The 18039-nt window shown below is 48.6% G+C and overlaps 9 protein-coding genes across 9 annotated transcripts; 5 read left to right on the forward strand and 4 right to left on the reverse strand.

Moving 5' to 3' along the window:
* Nucleotides 1–145: 145 nt before the first annotated feature.
* On the reverse strand, nucleotides 146–625 carry N7509_007389 (uncharacterized protein; the record flags this gene model as incomplete). The annotated part of the gene is made up of 1 exon (XM_056632026.1): nucleotides 146–625. The coding sequence occupies one exon, from the start codon at nucleotides 623–625 to the stop codon at nucleotides 146–148; it is 480 nt and encodes a 159-aa protein (XP_056487577.1).
* A 1598-nt stretch (nucleotides 626–2223) lies between these two features.
* Nucleotides 2224–3295, reverse strand: N7509_007390 (uncharacterized protein; the record flags this gene model as incomplete). The annotated part of the gene is made up of 4 exons (XM_056632027.1): nucleotides 2224–2454; nucleotides 2604–2866; nucleotides 2936–3212; nucleotides 3269–3295. The coding sequence occupies 4 exons, from the start codon at nucleotides 3293–3295 to the stop codon at nucleotides 2224–2226; spliced, it is 798 nt and encodes a 265-aa protein (XP_056487578.1).
* Nucleotides 3296–3981: 686 nt separating this feature from the next.
* On the forward strand, nucleotides 3982–4620 carry N7509_007391 (U4/U6-U5 snRNP complex subunit SNU23; the record flags this gene model as incomplete). Its single annotated transcript, XM_056632028.1, has 1 exon — nucleotides 3982–4620. The coding sequence occupies one exon, from the start codon at nucleotides 3982–3984 to the stop codon at nucleotides 4618–4620; it is 639 nt and encodes a 212-aa protein (XP_056487579.1).
* A 265-nt stretch (nucleotides 4621–4885) lies between these two features.
* On the reverse strand, nucleotides 4886–7688 carry N7509_007392 (baculoviral IAP repeat-containing protein; the record flags this gene model as incomplete). The annotated part of the gene is made up of 4 exons (XM_056632029.1): nucleotides 4886–6965; nucleotides 7020–7129; nucleotides 7193–7489; nucleotides 7551–7688. The coding sequence occupies 4 exons, from the start codon at nucleotides 7686–7688 to the stop codon at nucleotides 4886–4888; spliced, it is 2625 nt and encodes an 874-aa protein (XP_056487580.1).
* Nucleotides 7689–8148: 460 nt separating this feature from the next.
* On the forward strand, nucleotides 8149–9681 carry N7509_007393 (phosphatidate cytidylyltransferase; the record flags this gene model as incomplete). The annotated part of the gene is made up of 1 exon (XM_056632030.1): nucleotides 8149–9681. The coding sequence occupies one exon, from the start codon at nucleotides 8149–8151 to the stop codon at nucleotides 9679–9681; it is 1533 nt and encodes a 510-aa protein (XP_056487581.1).
* A 636-nt stretch (nucleotides 9682–10317) lies between these two features.
* Nucleotides 10318–10951, forward strand: N7509_007394 (DUF1349 domain-containing protein; the record flags this gene model as incomplete). Its single annotated transcript, XM_056632031.1, has 2 exons — nucleotides 10318–10348; nucleotides 10428–10951. The coding sequence occupies 2 exons, from the start codon at nucleotides 10318–10320 to the stop codon at nucleotides 10949–10951; spliced, it is 555 nt and encodes a 184-aa protein (XP_056487582.1).
* Nucleotides 10952–11572: 621 nt separating this feature from the next.
* On the forward strand, nucleotides 11573–11974 carry N7509_007395 (uncharacterized protein; the record flags this gene model as incomplete). The annotated part of the gene is made up of 1 exon (XM_056632032.1): nucleotides 11573–11974. The coding sequence occupies one exon, from the start codon at nucleotides 11573–11575 to the stop codon at nucleotides 11972–11974; it is 402 nt and encodes a 133-aa protein (XP_056487583.1).
* Nucleotides 11975–13005: 1031 nt separating this feature from the next.
* N7509_007396 (uncharacterized protein) lies at nucleotides 13006–13595 on the forward strand (the record flags this gene model as incomplete). Its single annotated transcript, XM_056632033.1, has 2 exons — nucleotides 13006–13309; nucleotides 13375–13595. The coding sequence occupies 2 exons, from the start codon at nucleotides 13006–13008 to the stop codon at nucleotides 13593–13595; spliced, it is 525 nt and encodes a 174-aa protein (XP_056487584.1).
* Nucleotides 13596–13792: 197 nt separating this feature from the next.
* N7509_007397 (aminotransferase class IV) lies at nucleotides 13793–14783 on the reverse strand (the record flags this gene model as incomplete). Its single annotated transcript, XM_056632034.1, has 2 exons — nucleotides 13793–14306; nucleotides 14365–14783. The coding sequence occupies 2 exons, from the start codon at nucleotides 14781–14783 to the stop codon at nucleotides 13793–13795; spliced, it is 933 nt and encodes a 310-aa protein (XP_056487585.1).
* Nucleotides 14784–18039: the final 3256 nt, after the last annotated feature.

Here is an 18039-nt window from a genome sequence, read left to right on the forward strand (position 1 = left end):
GTCATTCAAATCTCGAGAAAAGGCAAAACAACTGAACTCGAAATTCAACTGCTGCGGATGTGCATCGACACTCTCCACATTACCTCCAAGACCATCGCGAAGATAGCGATAAGGAGAGCTGTCCACATGTCAGACCTGGAAGCCATCAAAAAAATATTAAACAATACTGACCTTCACGCCCCCAACCGACCAGATTCTGCATGAGCTTTCCACGCCTCTGCAGCTTTAACCAAGCGGCCATCATATCGGTCTCGCAGGTTTGACCTTCGACGACCGAACACCCGCCTGCAGAGCGACGGCATTCGAGATGCAAACGCCGACGCTCCATGATCCGCCGAATACGCCAGTTGCAGAACGCCTCATCGGTGCGAAAAGAGCATTTCTCCATGGGACACTCGAGCTTGCGCTCGAAACGCTCCACCAGCCAGTCCACCTTGAGATGAACCCCTGTGTAGACGATCGAATAGAAATGGCGACAGCTGTGTTTCAAGGCCAGGGCATCGGGGTAGCTGAGATGACCTGCAACTTGAATGTGCAGCTCGGTCGGAAGATCCATTAGAGCAAGCTGGACTGTAGGAACTTCCTGGGGCTCGGCGGTGCTGCTGATCTGTTCGGATTCCTCCATGTTGAGGCTCAAGGATGGGGTAATCGTTGCCCCTTGCAAGTTGTGGGGTGATGGTATTGACTTGTTCTTGTACTCGGCCCCCAAAGTGATTGCCTAAGCTATTTCAAGCCACAGTCAACCTATTTTCAGGCAGTTAGTTTTCCACGATGTTTGAAACGTGTCAATTGCGCAGTAGTTGGGGCTTGGGGAAATACGAGAATCGTTGTCTTACTGTGGAGATCCATGATGATGGAGGTCGTGTCTCCTGAAACATGCCTCGCTGACCGCGCCAATTACAAGCTGCTAGTACTCGTACAACAACAAGCTTCGGGGGTAGCTTGGTTTACTATAGACACTGTGGGGCTAGTACAACCACCTTGGGTCTGAGACTCCGAATCCACAGTTTCAAGTTCCGAGCTCAACTTCAGAAGGAAACTCCTTCTCTGAGTCATTACTGGTGAACGTATTCATTTATTATCACAGCACGGCCTTCATGTTCTTTCGTGCTAAAAATAGATTAGAATGTACTAGCATATAAATACGCAGAAGTCTACTGGAATGTAGTTCTGTATGAGCCTGAGTGTATACAGTGCTAGTAGTAATTACTAGCAAATATTCGACTGTCCACGTATTGGGCAGATGAGGACTCTCTGATTTAATGTACGCGCGAAACTAACACTGCATGAGATGCGGAACTTGAAATGATCGGAATCTTCATGAATACATGGTGTAAAAAAAAACAATATCGAAAAACGAAATCGCGCAAAATTCCACCTTATTTCCACCCAAGAAACAAAATTCTATATCCCGTCTAAAAACCACGAGGACGGGAGTCGAACGCGTATCCTCGCCGTCGCCAAGACCCGGGATTTTGGATAACCTCACTTTGTTCCCAAAAAGGCAATACGTCATTCCCCACCAACCCGAAGATGTCACACAAGAATGAGCAAAAAGATGTCGAAGATGTTGAATATTTTGAAAGAAAAAAAAAACATTATCCACAGCAGCCCTTTGGGAATGCTATTTGACAACCCACCCACCTGAATCCTCACCCGTAAGTCGGCACCAGGCTGCAATGCCGACTGCGGTTCCCACAACCCGGGGAGGGGAACTTCTGCGGGCGAGCGGCTGTGCCGCTAGGCCATCAGAGGTGAGGACAATTTGTGATGTACACCCCTTAACGATCACATATATGACCTTTTTGACGTCATCATCGCTGTGGTTTGATGCTGTATAGTAGATCGTGTTCTCTTGAATCGAGAGCTACTACGACGGCATTCCTTCAGTAATGGTCACTAGTCCATAATGCTTTCCCTAGACTCGTCCATATATGACTTCTAGATTTCATCGTTGGTGATTTTTCACTGCGTCCCTCGAAAGAGGGCAACCACGACTGCTTAGCAACAGGCATACTTCTCATTACCAACCCACTCAACCTCGTCCTGGCCACTCTTTCCATACCATCGAAGACTACAGACTTTGTCCTTCTCACAATCTTCGTGTCGGTATTTAGTTCCGGTCCGTTTCACCATTTCCTGCATCGCTGGAGACGGCCCCAATAATTTCACAGAATGCAGTCCCCATCGAGCGGCCTCAGCTTGCGCGACCAAAAGAACCACTCACAGGGCCTCCGCCTGTAGGTCCGACTCCCAGAGAATCTCGTTATCAATGACCAGTCGCAAGATATACAGAGTGTTTAGGGAAGCTGTTTCGCTCGGTAGCTCGTAAAGGCGATGAGTCCAGACAACCCGAACCCCATGTCCATCCTGTCCGAATATGGCGCCTTTGACAAGAGGCTTTCGTCGTTTGGCCAGAGCAATGAAATATCCATTTTTCATCTCAGATCTGGGCTACTGGAAATTTATATTTATCTTAGCTTACTCCGCCTGATACTTCTGGTTTCACAAATTGAATCAAATTGGAATTTAAAGCCTAGCAACATCGTCCGTTATCCCCAAGATCCAGAACCAGTGGGGGGGCTCTGCTGACTTTCACCAACCGCCATCGTGCCAGTTTGTTCGTTCTGCAAATTTTTCATGCTCGCTTTGATGTCAGAGACAAGTTTGTAGAAAGCTTCGTCAATATTGATGTTGTCTTTCGCAGAAACTTCGAAGAAAGGAATGTCAAGCTCATCAGCGAGCTGTTGACCCTGTTCAGAAGAAATAACTCGCTTCTCTGCACAATCACACTTGCTCCCAATGAGTATTTTCTTCGAATACTCAGGAACATGTGGCTCCAAACTGGAAGCCCAGTGTCGAATATCTGGCGAGGATGGTTAGACGGGCACATTGATAAAGTTGCATAAATAAGGCGAAAGGTTTAAACGCTTACTGTGAAAAGAGCGCTCATTCGTGACATCGTACACAAGGAAAATTCCCATAGCACCACGATAGTATTGCGCGATAATAGAACGGAAGCTTTCTTGTCCAGCTGTATCCCAAATTTGTAAACTCACCCGTCTCCCATCCATTTCGATTATGCGCATCTTGAAGTCTATTCCAACGGTAGGGATAAACGAGGGATCGAAAGAGTCTGTCCGGGGCTCTGCAAATCTCAGCAGACAACATGACTTTCCGACGCCAGAGTCACCGATTAAGACCAATTTGAACTATACCTTCATTTAATTAAATCGATAAGCCCGAGGAGGGGAACTGGGTGTCTTACCGTAAAGACACCGCTTGTACTAGCCATGGTGGAATTCGTTTCACTCGGATGGTGTCAATATAGAGGTTATGAGACGGTAGGAATGTTTCGACGATGTTTCACTGAGATAACCTCCGGTCGAAAGATTCGGAAAAAAAAATTTTTTTAAAAAATATTGGTGCTATACCTAGGTATTCGGCAGTGTGATGGGGAAAGAAGTGCAAAGATAGAGACTAGACATGGATGATGCCAGTGAGGGGGGCAATGGAAAGTATTAGGCAGGTCAACACAAATTGATCTGCCTGGTACTACTAGTAAAATGACACTACTACTAGTAGCTGCCTGGATCAGATGTGGAAGAAACTTGAAATAGCAAACATATATTAACAAATGAGAAGTTTAACGTTGCTCAGGCAGCAATCTTGTGTGAAACACATTCATTTGGAGACTGGGAAGGACTGAGCAATGAATAAAATACCCTACCACTATATTTCACGTTGAATACACCTAATAGTCCTTGCGAAATAACCAGGTTCAATCTATATTAGACTCGACAGTGATTTACTCGTAGTGATTTAAGTGATTTACTGAGAAAAAGTCCCCAAAAGGCGGAGGGCCAGGCGGTGTGTCTAATCCAACCAATCAGACCGCGCCCATCCAAAGCTGCCAATGACCTCGATCAACTTCATCGAACATCATATCATACCTTGACCAACCATCATATTCCTCCCATCATGTCTCAATCAAACCCTCCAGGAGGACGCTCCTCCGACGTCGTGTCCGCCAAAACCTGGGACCGCGAAGAATATGCCAAAAAGGCCGCCGACGACGAAGCGAAGCGCAAAGCAGAAGGCAAAGCCCGCTACGAAGCCAAACTCCTCGGCAAGAAATACCACGCACCGGTCGACTACGACTCACTCGAGGCGACGACCGCACGTCAAAACCGACTCAATGTTTCCTCACAGGTCGGTAAGACGACCATCGTGCCTGCGGGCGCGTCGATGGGCAAGAAGGGCAAAGGTGCAGGATTCTACTGTCAAGACTGCGACCTGACCTTCAAGGACAATATTCAGTTTGTGGAGCATCTGAATAGCAAGCAGCATTTGATTGCGACGGGGCAGAGTGGCGAGGTTGTTCGGGCGGGGGTTAAGGAGGTCCGGACGAGGTTGCGCATGTTGGCGAAGCGGAAGCGGGATCGGGATGAGGAGGAGCGTAAGGCGTGGCAACTGGATCTTGGGGAGAGGTTGAGAGATCGGGAGGAGCAGGATGCTAAGGAGCGGGAGGAGAAGAGGCGCAAGAGGAATGAAAAGCGCAGGAAGGGTGGTGTTAAGGAAGAGGATAACTGGGAAGGGCGACTGGGTATCATCGCCTGAGGAGGATTTGTGTAATATAGCGGGAGGCGAGAGAGGGATACGCGGTTCTTCTTATGATACCCATGGGCGTTTGGAAACTTCTTTCTATCTTTGTACAATGTGAGATGGTGGCATGAAACTGTATTGGCATTGGTCACCAAAAAATGGGCAAATATTCAAATCATGAGTCTCTCTGATAAGACGCCAGACTCCAAGCAAAAGTAAACTATGAATCAAGAAATGAATGAAAAAAGACACAAAACACAAAACACCACATGATGATCATTTAATCCATGCACTCAATAGCCTCAAGCCGTTGCATGGCCCGGCCACCCTCTTTCTCGAATTGACTGACCAGCCGTTCACATTCTCTCTTCAGACGATCTTCGCCGTTCTTCGCATTCCATAAAATCCACTGCTCAACATTCATTTTCTTTTCGGGGCTGGTCAAACCAGCCTTGATATCCTTGAAAATCCCGGACAAATCGGCATTCTCCTTGTCACTAGCTTCTCCATATAACAGTTCATCGATATCCACGGGAGTCCAAGGGTGAGCCGACGCAGGGAATCCTGCATTCGGATTGCGCTTTGAAGGCGAGGGAGTGGCAGCAGCTAATGGGGCCTGCATTGTCTGCTGTCTCGGGGTGGAGGATGGAGCGAGCCGGGAGGATGGTGGCCGATTCTCAGCATCAGATGATTGTGGTGACAACGACGGAGTACTCTGGCGAGGAGGTGGCAGAGGTGATACCGCTCTGTTCGAGGACTTGGATATCCTCTGGGGCCTAGTCTCTTGTTTCCCGCTGATACGAGACCTTTGAGATTCGTTGAATGACTCGGCGAGGTGCTCTTCTTGAGGGATGTCACTGAACCGTTTCGTCGTCTTAGGAGGGACCGGAGTCCTGTCTTTTCGTATCTCTGAAGAAGGCGGCTGAGGAGATGGGACCATCTCAACCATGTCCGGGATATCATCTGGGGTTCCAAATTCATCCATAGACATGGAAGGGGACCGGGTATCATGTTGTTCGTAAACCGGTTCGGGTTCTGACCCGAGTTCAGGTTCAGCCTCAAACTCTGATTCTGGCTCTGGCTCTGGCTCTGCTTCGACTTCGGTCTCGGGCTCGGGCTCAACAACCGGTTCGGGGGTAGGAGAAGGCTCCTTCTTGGATTTCTTGGATTTCTTCGGTTTTTCATCCTTCTTCTTCGAGGACTTCTTCTTCACTGGCTTCTCCTCGGCCTCCGATACAGGATCTGCTTCAAGCTCAGGATTCTGGTGGTCGGTTTCAACAGAAACCAAAGAGTCATGATGCTCATGCTCTGAAATGTCATCATCAATTGGTGTAGGTTCCATAGACCTTTGTGATGCTTTCTTCTCAGCCTTAGTATCTTCCTCCTTCTTGCTCTTCTTGGTGCTTTTCTTCTTGGAAGACTTGCTGGATTTTGTCTTTGGAGCGGGTTCCTCGACCTCCTCGTATTCCTCTGTTTGAGCGTCCACTTCTTCTGGCTCCAATGCTTTCTCAGTAGCTTTCGATTTCTTTGTGGACTTGGATTTCTTCAAGGTACGCGGGGCTGGCTCTGGTTCATCCTCCTGCTCGGGCTCCTGCACCGCAGGCTCGTCAGCATCAGCATCAAGGTCGGCATGGATAGCTGCGTCCAATTCCGAGTCACGCGGAAGACGCTCCTTTGTTAGAGCTTTAGATGAAGTGGATACATCAGAAGCCTTCCGGCCTTTTGCTGTAGCCTTCTTCGGTTTGCGGCCCCTCTTTTTCGGGGCCGCTTCATCCACTGACTCTGCATCTTGCATTTCATGGTCGTGAGACTCGTAATTGTACGATCGAGAAACGCTGCTACTTCTTGTGCCTGTCGCTCGGCGTTTTGAGGGAGGCTCTGCGGCTGGTGACTGTTCTCGCTCTTGGGTAGGGACTGACTCAGGCTCATCGTTGTTGATATCCTCGCTCACCCGCTTCTTGCCGCGTCCTGCACGCTTTGGCTTTGGTGGTTCGGGCTCGTCTTCGGGTTCAGGTTGTACATCATCAACGTTATCGACATGCATTTGGGCCTCGACCTCCTCGTTATCCTGCTTCTTAGCTTTCGCAGTCTTGCCCTTGCCCTTGGGCCCTCTCTTGGCCGGTTTCGCCTTGGTTGTGGTTTGAGACATGATGCTTTGATCTATTTCATCGTCCATATCCATATCCATATCCGTATCCAATTCGGGAGCTTCGGAGGTAGTGGTTGCGACGGATTGAGTTGAGAGACGGGAAGAAGCCTTGGAAGTACGGGATTTCTTGGTGCGAGATCCCTTGCCTTTTTGAGGAGGCTGTGTGAAGACAAAGAAAGAACAGTAAGAAGAGCGGCGGAAATGTTCATTACTAGGGCGACTGTTAGCTGCATAGATCTTGGGAAGGGACGAAGGGGCCACCCACTAAGGATCATCTTTGGGCTCCCAACCATCGAGGGACAGTTTGCAGTAGGCGCAACTTGCGAGGTCGTCGCTGTCTTCATTCGGGCAGAAGTACCAACCGCTTTCGACCATCTAGGCTAAGATGTGAGTATCCTATCATATTGATCATGAGGGAAGATTGAAATGTTGCCCTACCTTCTCCGATTGGCACACCCATCCCTTCTTACCATCGTGTGGCCATGAAGTCCCAAATGTCGCGGCACGCGCCTGAATGATTCGCTCACTCATTGGATCCTCGATTTTCTTGGGGTTGGAGCTACGCTGTTGGATGTCCATCATGACAGCCCAACCGCAGTCCGGCGCGTGTTTGAGATGTTCGGTAATGGGGTTGTCCTCTTCTTCCCAGCCATCCAATGCGCGGTGACAGTGGAAGCATGTTGTGTTATCAGGGTTGCTTTCGTAGGGTTTGTAGTAGAAGCCTGCTTGCGCCAACTAGAGCAGAATTATGTTAGAAACCCGTTGCAATAGTTGCTTCATAGCAAGCATAATGTACCTCTTCCGGCGATGGGCTTTCGTGAGGCCATGCGATCGCATTGGGGCCTTTGCTATTCGAAGATCTCCGCTTGTCTGGCCGGAGAACAATATCGAAACTGGCCAGACGGGCCGAAAATGTGTCCATTTCGGTGCCCATAGTGAGGGTAATACCGCAAGGCACTGCAAATCCCAAAATTCAAGTTCAAAAACCGGCCGTGGGTGTCGTGGTGGGCGAGGGTGTCGTTGTTGATGCGGACTGTTTGGTCTGTTTACTTTACTTTACCATTGGTTGTTATGCGGCACGCGCGTGCACGTGACTACCCGAATGACTAAGCCTCCGAGCGACGTCAGATCCGAATGTTGTCCGAACCGATTGCCTACGTGGGACATCTTATTCCCTCCTTTTCCCCGCCAATTGATCCCTGCAGAGTATTACTTATGCTGCAGGCGCTGGTGTCCTTGATTTTATCTACTTGAGCCTCGCGCTCCGCTCCCTTGAAACCCTCTCCACTCCGCCGCTCCGCCGATCCGCAATCACGCGCCCAACTGTGAGTTCCCGAGTCTCGGCACTCAACATCCGGGATCAAGTTCATGCTGATGATAACTTCTGCTGCTAGATGCTTGCCCCTCAGAGAACCGGCCTTAGCGCCATTTTAAGGTCTCGAGCTCGCCTTTCTACCCTTCCATGGCTGCCTGCTTCCGTCCGCTATATTTCCATTGATTCCCGCCCGACCTCAGACTCTCCTTCCTACCGATCTTCACAATCCACTCTTTCAAAATCAAATTTACTATACAATGTTCCGTCCGGACTATCTACCTCCTCCCAGCCCTTTTCGACATCCCCGTCGTTGAGCGATGCTGCCGATTGGGACCACAATCCAAACCTCGCCATCTCAAACTTCTCCGAACTTCCGTCGAAGGATTTCGGTGTCAACCAACATATGCTCATAAACCAAGAATTTAAAGAAGCTTTGCGTCAAATTCTTTGGCAATTTCGGGCCCCAATTCGATACGCTTTCGCATATGGATCGGGCGTCTTCACCCAGACAGGGGCTTCTAGTGCCGCTTCTACGCACCCTTCGGCACCCGCCGCCATTAAAAACATGCAACAAGGCTCGGGTAAGATGATCGACTTCATCTTCGGAGTTTCTTATTCCCAACATTGGCATTCCCTGAACCTCGGTCAACATCGCGACCATTACTCCGGATTGGGTTCTCTCGGATCGTATATGGTTTCACAGGTACAAGATCGATTCGGAGCAGGTGTATATTTCAATACTCACATCACGGTGAATGGAACGTTGATCAAGTACGGAGTGGTGAACTTGGACACACTCTGCACGGATCTTACGCAGTGGAACACCCTATATCTTGCGGGCCGATTGCAAAAACCGGTCAAGATTCTTCGGGATCACCCCAAAGTCCGATTGGCGAATCAAATGAACCTGCTGTCTGCTCTGCGTGTGGCACTATTGCTCCTCCCGGAGCGCTTCAGTGAATTTGAACTTTATAGCACCATCGCAGGTATCAGCTACATGGGTGATCTCCGCATGGTTCTCCCTGCAGAAGACCCCGGCAAGGTGCGCAACATTGTCTCTGGACAGATGGCCCACTTCCGGCGGTTGTATGCACCGCTCATCGAAAATCTTCCCAACGTCAACTTCAGCGATCCTCGTTGTAGCCAAAATGATTGGATCGATGATCCGGATGCGATCTTGTCGATGGTGCAGGACATGGATCCGGTCAAGCGTGGGAACATGGTTCGCCGACTACCGGAATCATTCCGTGAGAAAGTCTACTTCCAGTACCAGTCGCGCTACGGTATTCCGCGGGCTGATTTCGACAAGATGATGGCAGAGAACAATGATAGCCAGGATATCGTTCGACGCCCGCAGGGAGGGCCCTTCGAGCGCCGGATTGCCAGTGATGAGAGCCTTCAACAAGAGATTTCCACATCTATCATGAAAACCATTCGTTGGCCGAGCACTGTTCAGACCATCAAGGGACCACTGACTGCTGGTCTGGGTAAAAGCTGGACTTACCTCAAGGAAAAGCGTGAGAAGCACAAAAAGTCACAGGCTAAATTGAAAGAAGCGACAGTATCGCCGCCACCTTCGCCAACCGAGAAGACTGGCACAAAGAAGGATTAAAACTCACATTGCGCATTTTCTGGTATTGGAATTGTACGAGCCCCGAGAGGCGATCAGGCATACCAAGGCGTTGTGTGGCATAGGTATGCTTATCCGTTTGTGTTATCTATGCATATGTAAAAATACATTATAAATCCATATATTCTTTGAACAGATTACAACGATTCGTAAATGGTTTAGCTCTAGACTCTAGCTTTCTTATCTTCCCTCCATCCCTACCTAAACATACTGATCACCACCAAAACGGATCTATCTTCATTGGGTAAACATGCAGTATAGTCGGTCCTCCAGGGAAATAAGGACAATAACTTGAGTGACTTCGGAGGTGGACATATCTTCAGGTTACAGTCTCTCCTCCCGGGCCCCACCATGGGAGGAGTGAACTAATTTACTTGATTTGGAAGGTGAGCCAAGGCTTTAGTGGGGAAGTGGGGGTTTTCAATGGCCTCCATTTGACGATGACTTGAGTCTGTGTCTCGCCAAGTATTTGTATGACCGGGGATATGCGCTATTTACACGAGTAATATGAACAGGGTTCCAGCACCTGAAAGTCATTAAAGGACTTGAAGGGACCTCAAAGGTCCTGGCTTCCAGCTCGGACTTGAAACCCCCCCTACCCCCAGTGCAAGTTTGACCATGGCCCTCTCGACTTTCTCGGAAGCCAGTTGTTGGCATTGGATGAATTACGACTCTGCAGCTACAACCCCCGTCGGACAAGATGTGACCATCTATCTACTCGCCTCCAGACACCGATATTTGGAGACCAGCTGTGGATGAAAACAACTTCACGGCACCCTACCTTTACACCCAAGTGAAATCTTCAGATTTCCAGAGTGTTTCTGTTACTGTGCAAGCCGACTGGAAGACACTTTTTGACCAAGGAGGAATTGCCATTACTTTCCCTCGCGATGATACTCCACTCCAGTGGATCAAGGCGGGGATCGAGTATACCGACGGCGCACCTTACCTTGGCGTTGTTGCCACCCAGAGTCTCTCTGATTGGAGCTTGAGCCCAATGTTAAATGCCTCTGACTCCAAGACTGCAACAATCGAAATTGTTCGTGATAAAGCGGACGCGTGGGTTTATGTGCATGAGGGAACATCGCGGAGGTCTCTTCGTCAAATTACTTGGGCATTCAACGAAGATACCCCGGAGTATATGCATGTGGGCTTATATGCTGCAAAGCCAACACGGGAGAGTGAATCTGGACACGAGCTTGACAAGCTCGCGGTGACATTCAAATCATTTGGTCTTAGAACAACGGGTTGAGAGGCGAAATTCGAGCTGTCCTCTGAATCCTATGCATCCATTTTTCAATAATTGGAAGCTGAATCGCAACTTTTGTTCCAGTGTTGAACCTAGATGTGTTAATAAAGCAATTGCTTGTAGAACTGTAATTATTTTGGCTTTTCCCATCACCAGGATTGATTAGAGAATGTTTGAAACACCCGTTGAAATATTGAAAAAATTGGCAAAGTAACACATTGCATAGAAGATGATGTTTTCACTGTCAGAATCCGCAAATTGATAATTAAATCCGACCTTACTTATACTAGCTCGAGATATAAGATAAGGACGGTTTGGTTGCCCTGACGAGCCCATGGTTCGGCCACGCCCTCGGGTTTCCACCGAGTAATGGGCTTAGTAAATACCCCCCGGACCCCGGAGCTACCCCGCGAAATAAGTTCTCACATCTCCTCAACATTTGACATATGGCAGGTTGCCATGGCTAGTATGGTGCAGTCGTCGACACAGACTCGGAGAACAAATAGTCTGGGGCGCGCGAAATCTCCTTGTCAGGATTGCCAACAGTCAGACCTTCTGTGTGATCGTGCCCGCCCCAGATGCTCTACTTGCATCAACAATGGCACAGCCTGCAGAGGCTACAAAATGAATCTACGCTGGCAGCTTGGCGTCGCGTCGAAAGGCAACCTGGCGGGCTTTAGCTACCCAGCACCAACTGCCGTCACTGCTTCATTTGACATGCAAGACCAGAATGTTTGTAAGAAGCGGCGATGGAGAGGAAAGACTTCCAAAGCCACAGGAGATCGCCATTTCCGGTTCGTGGAGGGCAATTTAGGGGATAAATTGGGTTGCAAATCAAAAACAGCCCCAAAACCGAAATCCTTCCCGTCAAAAAGCGGCAGGGCAAAGCGACGTGAAGAGAACCCCGACTTTCAACCTACTTTTGAGTCGCCAGGCGTTTCGCCTGTTTCACTATCATTTTTGACGTCCCCCGATGCCAACGAAGTCGTTGTAGACGCGAATCCTGATTGCGGTAAGGGGGCCTGAATTATTTCCCCTTTTTACCATCTTTCTTACCATCCCTCTAGTAAACGCCTTGAATGAGTCACCAGAAACGTTCTCATCAAACCATAACCAAACTTGTCCCGATTATGAGGTTTTTGACACCCTAAGAATCTACTCAGCAGAAGACACCAATGAGGAAGTCAGTGATGAAAATACTTGTAAGGCTTTTTCTGAATATGTGTCTCTGATCATCACTTACAACCCTTTGCAGACTCTCAAATATTGATACCCGCGAAAGTTCAATCCGTCAGCTTAGATCAAGGCTATCACGACATTCTATCTTGCTGCAAGTAGATTTATGGCACTATCCACAAGTCCTCTGATTAACACGTGCTTTAGATGATCAATATATCTGCGCCATTCCACTGACTGCGGACTGTTTCTTAAACCCTTTCCGAGTTTCCGACCAAACATATATGGTGTCGCAGCATCTTCTCCACGCTGTTATGGCGACTTCGCTTTTTCATCTGAATCGCCACAACGAGAGCAGTGATAGTATAACCTTGGTTGATTCCCACCGGTCGGAGTCCTTAGGGCTCTATTCGATGGCACTCGGCAGTCCTGCCTGGCAAGATAAAGCGGTTACATTCTTGGACACCGCGCTCCTTCTGATGTACTTGGATGTGGGTTACGTGATAATGAACGCCTGAAAAAAAACATTTATGCTTACCTCACTGTGAAAGCTAGTCTGCTCAATCCGCAGTGGGACTCTACCACATTCACCTCCAAGGCGTTCGAAGCATAATAGAAAGTTGTGGCGGCGGATCGGCGCTCATTCCCAACAATTCCAAGCTGAGAGCCGAACTTGCTATGTTCATATGGTAAATAAAACCATGACATCAATCCAGAAGACTGATCTGACATAATCAAGGTACGATGCGACAATAGCTTTGCTGGCACGGGAAGAGCTCGTATTGCCTTTATCATATCTGGAATGCATTCTCCGACACGGACAATCTGACGGGTGGAGCTACTTGGAGTTGACCGGCTGCCTTGAAGAATTTGTGGTCATAATGGCCAAAATCGCAAGCTTGGCGCAACAACACAAACTTGCATTGGAAAAGGAAAATCTTTACTTCGATATCAATGCAGTAAATGAGGTCGAACGGACTTTGCGGGGTATACCGTCGCCGTATCCTACTTTCAGCACAGACTTTGACGAGGAGGCGCTTGATTTGCTTCGAGATCGCTATCACTGCACCGAAGCCTGGCGAAATGCTCTTTTGATTTATATTGAAAGGGTCTTTCGCTGGACACGGGCGAACCAGCACCTTCAAACGCGAAATACATTGCTCGCAGTATCATGGAGCATGCCAGGTGTATACGAAGAGAGAACAACTTCCAGAAACAAATTCTCTTACCCTTATTTCTTGCTGGCGCAGAGATTAGACGGGAAGAAGATCGGGAATTTGTGAGGGATTATTGCTCATGGTGGACTAGTTTATGTGGCTCCAAGATGTTCATCGACGCTTCTGACTTTTGCGAGGAGATCTGGGAAAGAGCAGACAAAGAAGGCTCCCAGGAAATATGGTGGGGAGGCATCATTGATATGCGATGCTCAGAGTCAAAGCTTCCGGTCCGCCCTCAAATCCTGCTGGGTTGATATCATCTTGTATAATTAAACCAAGCTTCAAGGCAATCTCTACATATAACAGCAAAGGCATCTCGGTTATAGAACATGGATTGTAATTTTTAGGAAGACTGGCCACAATAGTAGAAATGAAACGAGGAATAAAATCCGATTGACCAAGGTAAATGAAAAGGCCTCTAAATACATTTTCTTTCACGGTCGGGTCGCTACTATAGTCTCTGTGCTCTGCTGCTGTCTGTATAGGTCAAGGCGTAGCTATAAGCTGGATCATAGTGCATCGCCCAGTATCCATCCCAGATGCGCTTGGTCAGAGGGCCAAGTTGGCCGTTTCCAACCGGCTTGCCGTCCAGAGAAGTGATCGGCATAATCCCACCAGCAGTCGTACACATGAACAACTCATCGCATTGATATACAGACTCAGTAGGCACGAATTCAACACGAACCTCGATGCCGTTGGCTCTTGCAACATCGATCACACTCTTTCGTGTCACCCCCTCGAGAACTCCGCGTTGGGGAGTGTACAAAATTCCGTTCTTGACGAGAACGATGTTGAAGCCAGAACCTTCGGTCAGGTTTCCATCTCCATCTGTGAGGAAGGGGTAGTCTGCACCACGGTCCGAGGCCTCGAACAGTCCACGGGTTAAATCGCCCCATTGGAGGTTCTTGATGGTCGGATCGAAACTGCCAACCGGAGTTCTCCGCACAGTACGAGCGATGATAGCGCTACCTCCATTGTACTGGATTTTGGGCTCCATAACCCAGACATAGGGGTAGAATAAACATGTAGAGATTCTGCTTCGTAATATCCTCGGCCTTAGATCCACGAACACCGACAAGACCCCGAGTTACTATCAACTCGACGAATGCATCCTTGATTCCACTTTTGGCGACCATTTCCTCAAGAGTAGATTTGATATCCTCCTTTGGGAGAGGTAACTGCATCCGCATTTTATGACAGCTAGCGTCGAGGCGAGCAAGGTGGTCATCAAGACGGAAGAAGCGCCCGTCCCAGATTGAAGGCACGTCATAAGTGAGGTCTCCATGCATGAATCCTTGATCTCTCAGTGGAATGCGTGCCTGGTCAAAAGGGACTAGCTGGCCCTCAACCCAGGCAATACCCTTGGCGAAAGGATTGCTGCTCGACTCGAGGGAAGCATTTCGTGCAGCGTAGGCGCTGAACACCTTGTCCATGGAAGTCATCGTGGGAAAGAAGTCGACAGAAGGTTCTTTTTAGAAAGAAAAGAAAAACGAGAATTTCAGTTGCGAGTAACTGATGTGAGATTGTAAAGTGGTGCTTTGAACAATGAGAATACATGTCTACTGTTAAATAGATTTTGGTAGCACTGTCATGTATGACATGGCTTGGCGAGATCCGTCCGTTCACATGCAACTCTGTCCAATTTTTACCTAAATAATTCAATATTTCTGGATAGAAATTAGTGTGGCCATATTAATTTTCGTCGAAACGAGGACTGGAGATTCGGAATGGTTGATTTCCCAGAATGAACCATCTGCACTCTCACCTTCCACATTTGGCAAATACGGACCGTTCGACCCCGCTCTGCCTAGCGTACCCCAGAGTACTTCTTGTCGGTATGAGTGGGGAATTGGTATTGTAAGGCATGGTCAGAATGTATCATTGTAACTTAGCCAAGAGTCTTAGTCATGGTCGGTCGCATACAAATTAGTATGTGAGCGAACATAACAAAAATTAGACAACTACCCATGGACCTGATTGGACGTACATTTCTGTTCCGACAGTTATGAGCCCGGCTTGCTAAGTGAATATATTGCCTATTCTGTCGAATCTGAGGCTATTCATACCGTTTATCTGTCGAATTGACCCCGTCGGTCAATTACCCTGAGAGCGAACCGATCTGTACACAGTATCTGCATCGAAAGCAGCACTGTTGAATACAACCCGATACCGCTATGGAAAACGCTGTTATCTCCGCTTCGCAGAGCGTCAAGCTGCGAACGTCGGCCGATTGGATCGATTGGATACGTGCTATCCGCGATGTCGCCGAAACCGACCGTGTATGGAAGTTCATCGATCCCGATACCCCTGAGAGTATTCTTCCTGAACCGAGAGAGTGCCCTGAACCACCGTCTCCCGAAGCGAATGCAACGGCGATCGATCTATATAAGATAAATTATCAGCGATGGGATCGAGAGGAGAGAGGACTAGCCAATATCAAGAGAGTGATTATGGCAACCGTTGAACCTGCAGTTAGGGATCAGCTGTATGATAAACCTACTGTGCATGGACGTCTAGTGATGTTGAGAGACCGATACTCTGACTCTGGAAACCTGAATGAGGAATATCGCCAGGACTATATGTACAATGCAGTGTATCCACCGCGGAAAGGTGAGGATGTAAAAGCATTTGTACGTCGTTGGGAGAAGATGAGAGATCGGATGATTGCTATTGGTGAGACCCAAATGAAGTTTAACAAGGACTTCCTGTTAGCAGTGAAGCATTTGGCACCAATGTGGCACACACAACAACTTCGACCTATCACGATCGAGAGCACCAAGATGGATAATAGTACATTGGTGAATGACTTCCTGGCTCACTACCGCGAGCACTTTGGTAGCGCACCAGCACCAGCGCCACCGACCAATCTCCGAGGTCATTCAGCACCAAGAGCTGCATTCTCAACTCTTCAAGGTAGCACTGAGGCTGTACCAGATTCGCCAAGTGCAACAAAACCGGCTAAGAAGCGGTCGTTGAAGGATGTGCCAATGGCTGAGCGATGGTGCCCGTGTGGTAAAAGAAACCACAAACCATGGGAATGTCCATATATCAATGAAAAGGAGAGATCGGCCAATTGGAGTGCCGATTCGAGAACTCAAGGAAGGATCAACCAGATGCTCAAGGATCATCCTGATTGGAAGGAGTTTATTGACAAGGAGATCAAGTCAGCCAATCAGTATTATTCAGCTGAAAAACAGGGTGCTGCCCTAGGTACTTGGTCAATGACTACGCTGGCACTGAATTGTCTTAATCAAAGGCCTCACCTTAGGGATGAATGGGTATTTGATACAGCAACTCATCGCCATATCTGTGTGGACCGAGATCTGTTCATTGAGTATACCCCTGATGAATCAGTCGTCAAAACTGGTGACAGTGTCACTCGCACCTTAGGGTATGGAACTGCAGTAATGTCCTGTATTGACCCTAGAACGGGTGCGCGAAGCAGCGTCAAATTGCATAATGCCTGTCATTCACCTACCTTCCAAGCCAACCTAGTCTCGTATGGTTGTGCAAAGGAACGTGGCTGCCAATGGGATGAGATGAACAACTGTATAAGAGATCCGAGAGGCATCCCATTTGCACGTGTAGCCTGGAATGATAATGCGAAACTGTGGCTGTTTGATAAGCCACAGGGTGATGCAACTAATTGACTAGCCGATGGAACTGCCACCTTAGAGAGTGAGTGTGATATCGAGTACGCAATGGCAGTGCGGAAATCGATTGCACCAAGGATCTCTGAGGCATCGTCGGATGTGTGGCATCGCAGATTGGGCCATATACATCCAAATGCAGTGAAGAAAACAGCTGAGATGGTAGAAGGAATCAAAATCAAGGACCCTGAGGCTACTGGCATAACTGAGTCCCCGTGCCAGGTGTGTAGTATGTCACACGCACCACGTCAGATATCACGGAGACCGGTAGGTCGTACGTTTGGCAGGTTTGGCCAGCTGTATTACGACCTAATCGAAATGCCAAAGGAGTCACATAATGGCCACCGATATATCACACATTTCTATGTATCAGGCATTCGGTTCCACTGGGTGTATACGCACGCGCGTAAATCAGAGTGTCAAAACGGAATAAGGGCGTTTTTGTATCTGGCCACCCGTTTACTGAAGATACCCCTGATTGGAATTCACTCAGATAACGAGAGATCAGTGACAGCTGATACTGAACGAGAGCTCGAGGGAATGGGCTTTGTGGTGACACATACTGTGGTACATAGCGCTGAGATGAACGGCCCCGGCGAACGCTCAGGGGGTGTCGTCATTCATAAGGCCAGAAAGCTGCGTATTGAGGGCCAATTGCCTGAGGGCCTGTGGCCAGAGATGGTATACGCTGCGGTGTATATACTGAACAGGACTCCAACCCATCTAGAGGATGGAAGTTGGATAGTGCCCTGGGATGAAGCACGATCACACCTGGACCAGAACTTTGTGAGAAAGTCAGACCTGTCATGTCTGAGATTGTATGGCAGTCTCACCTATTGCCGGATACCGAATATTCCCCGTTCTCACAAACTTCGCCCTCGTGCGGAAGTTGGTTTCTTGGTTGGTTATCAGGCTTCGAATGTGTGGCGAGTTTGGATGCCCTCGTCGGGTAGGATTCAAACCGTACGCGACGCAGTATTCGATGAATCGTGTCGCTGGCACCCTGGCATACAGTTTTGGAGGGAGCACCCACTACCGATCCCAGAAA

This window comes from Penicillium cosmopolitanum (assembly GCF_028827165.1).
Source record: "Penicillium cosmopolitanum strain IBT 29677 chromosome Unknown utg000008l:1.0-4398992.0:1.0-4402845.0, whole genome shotgun sequence".
Lineage (NCBI taxonomy): Eukaryota > Fungi > Ascomycota > Eurotiomycetes > Eurotiales > Aspergillaceae > Penicillium > Penicillium cosmopolitanum.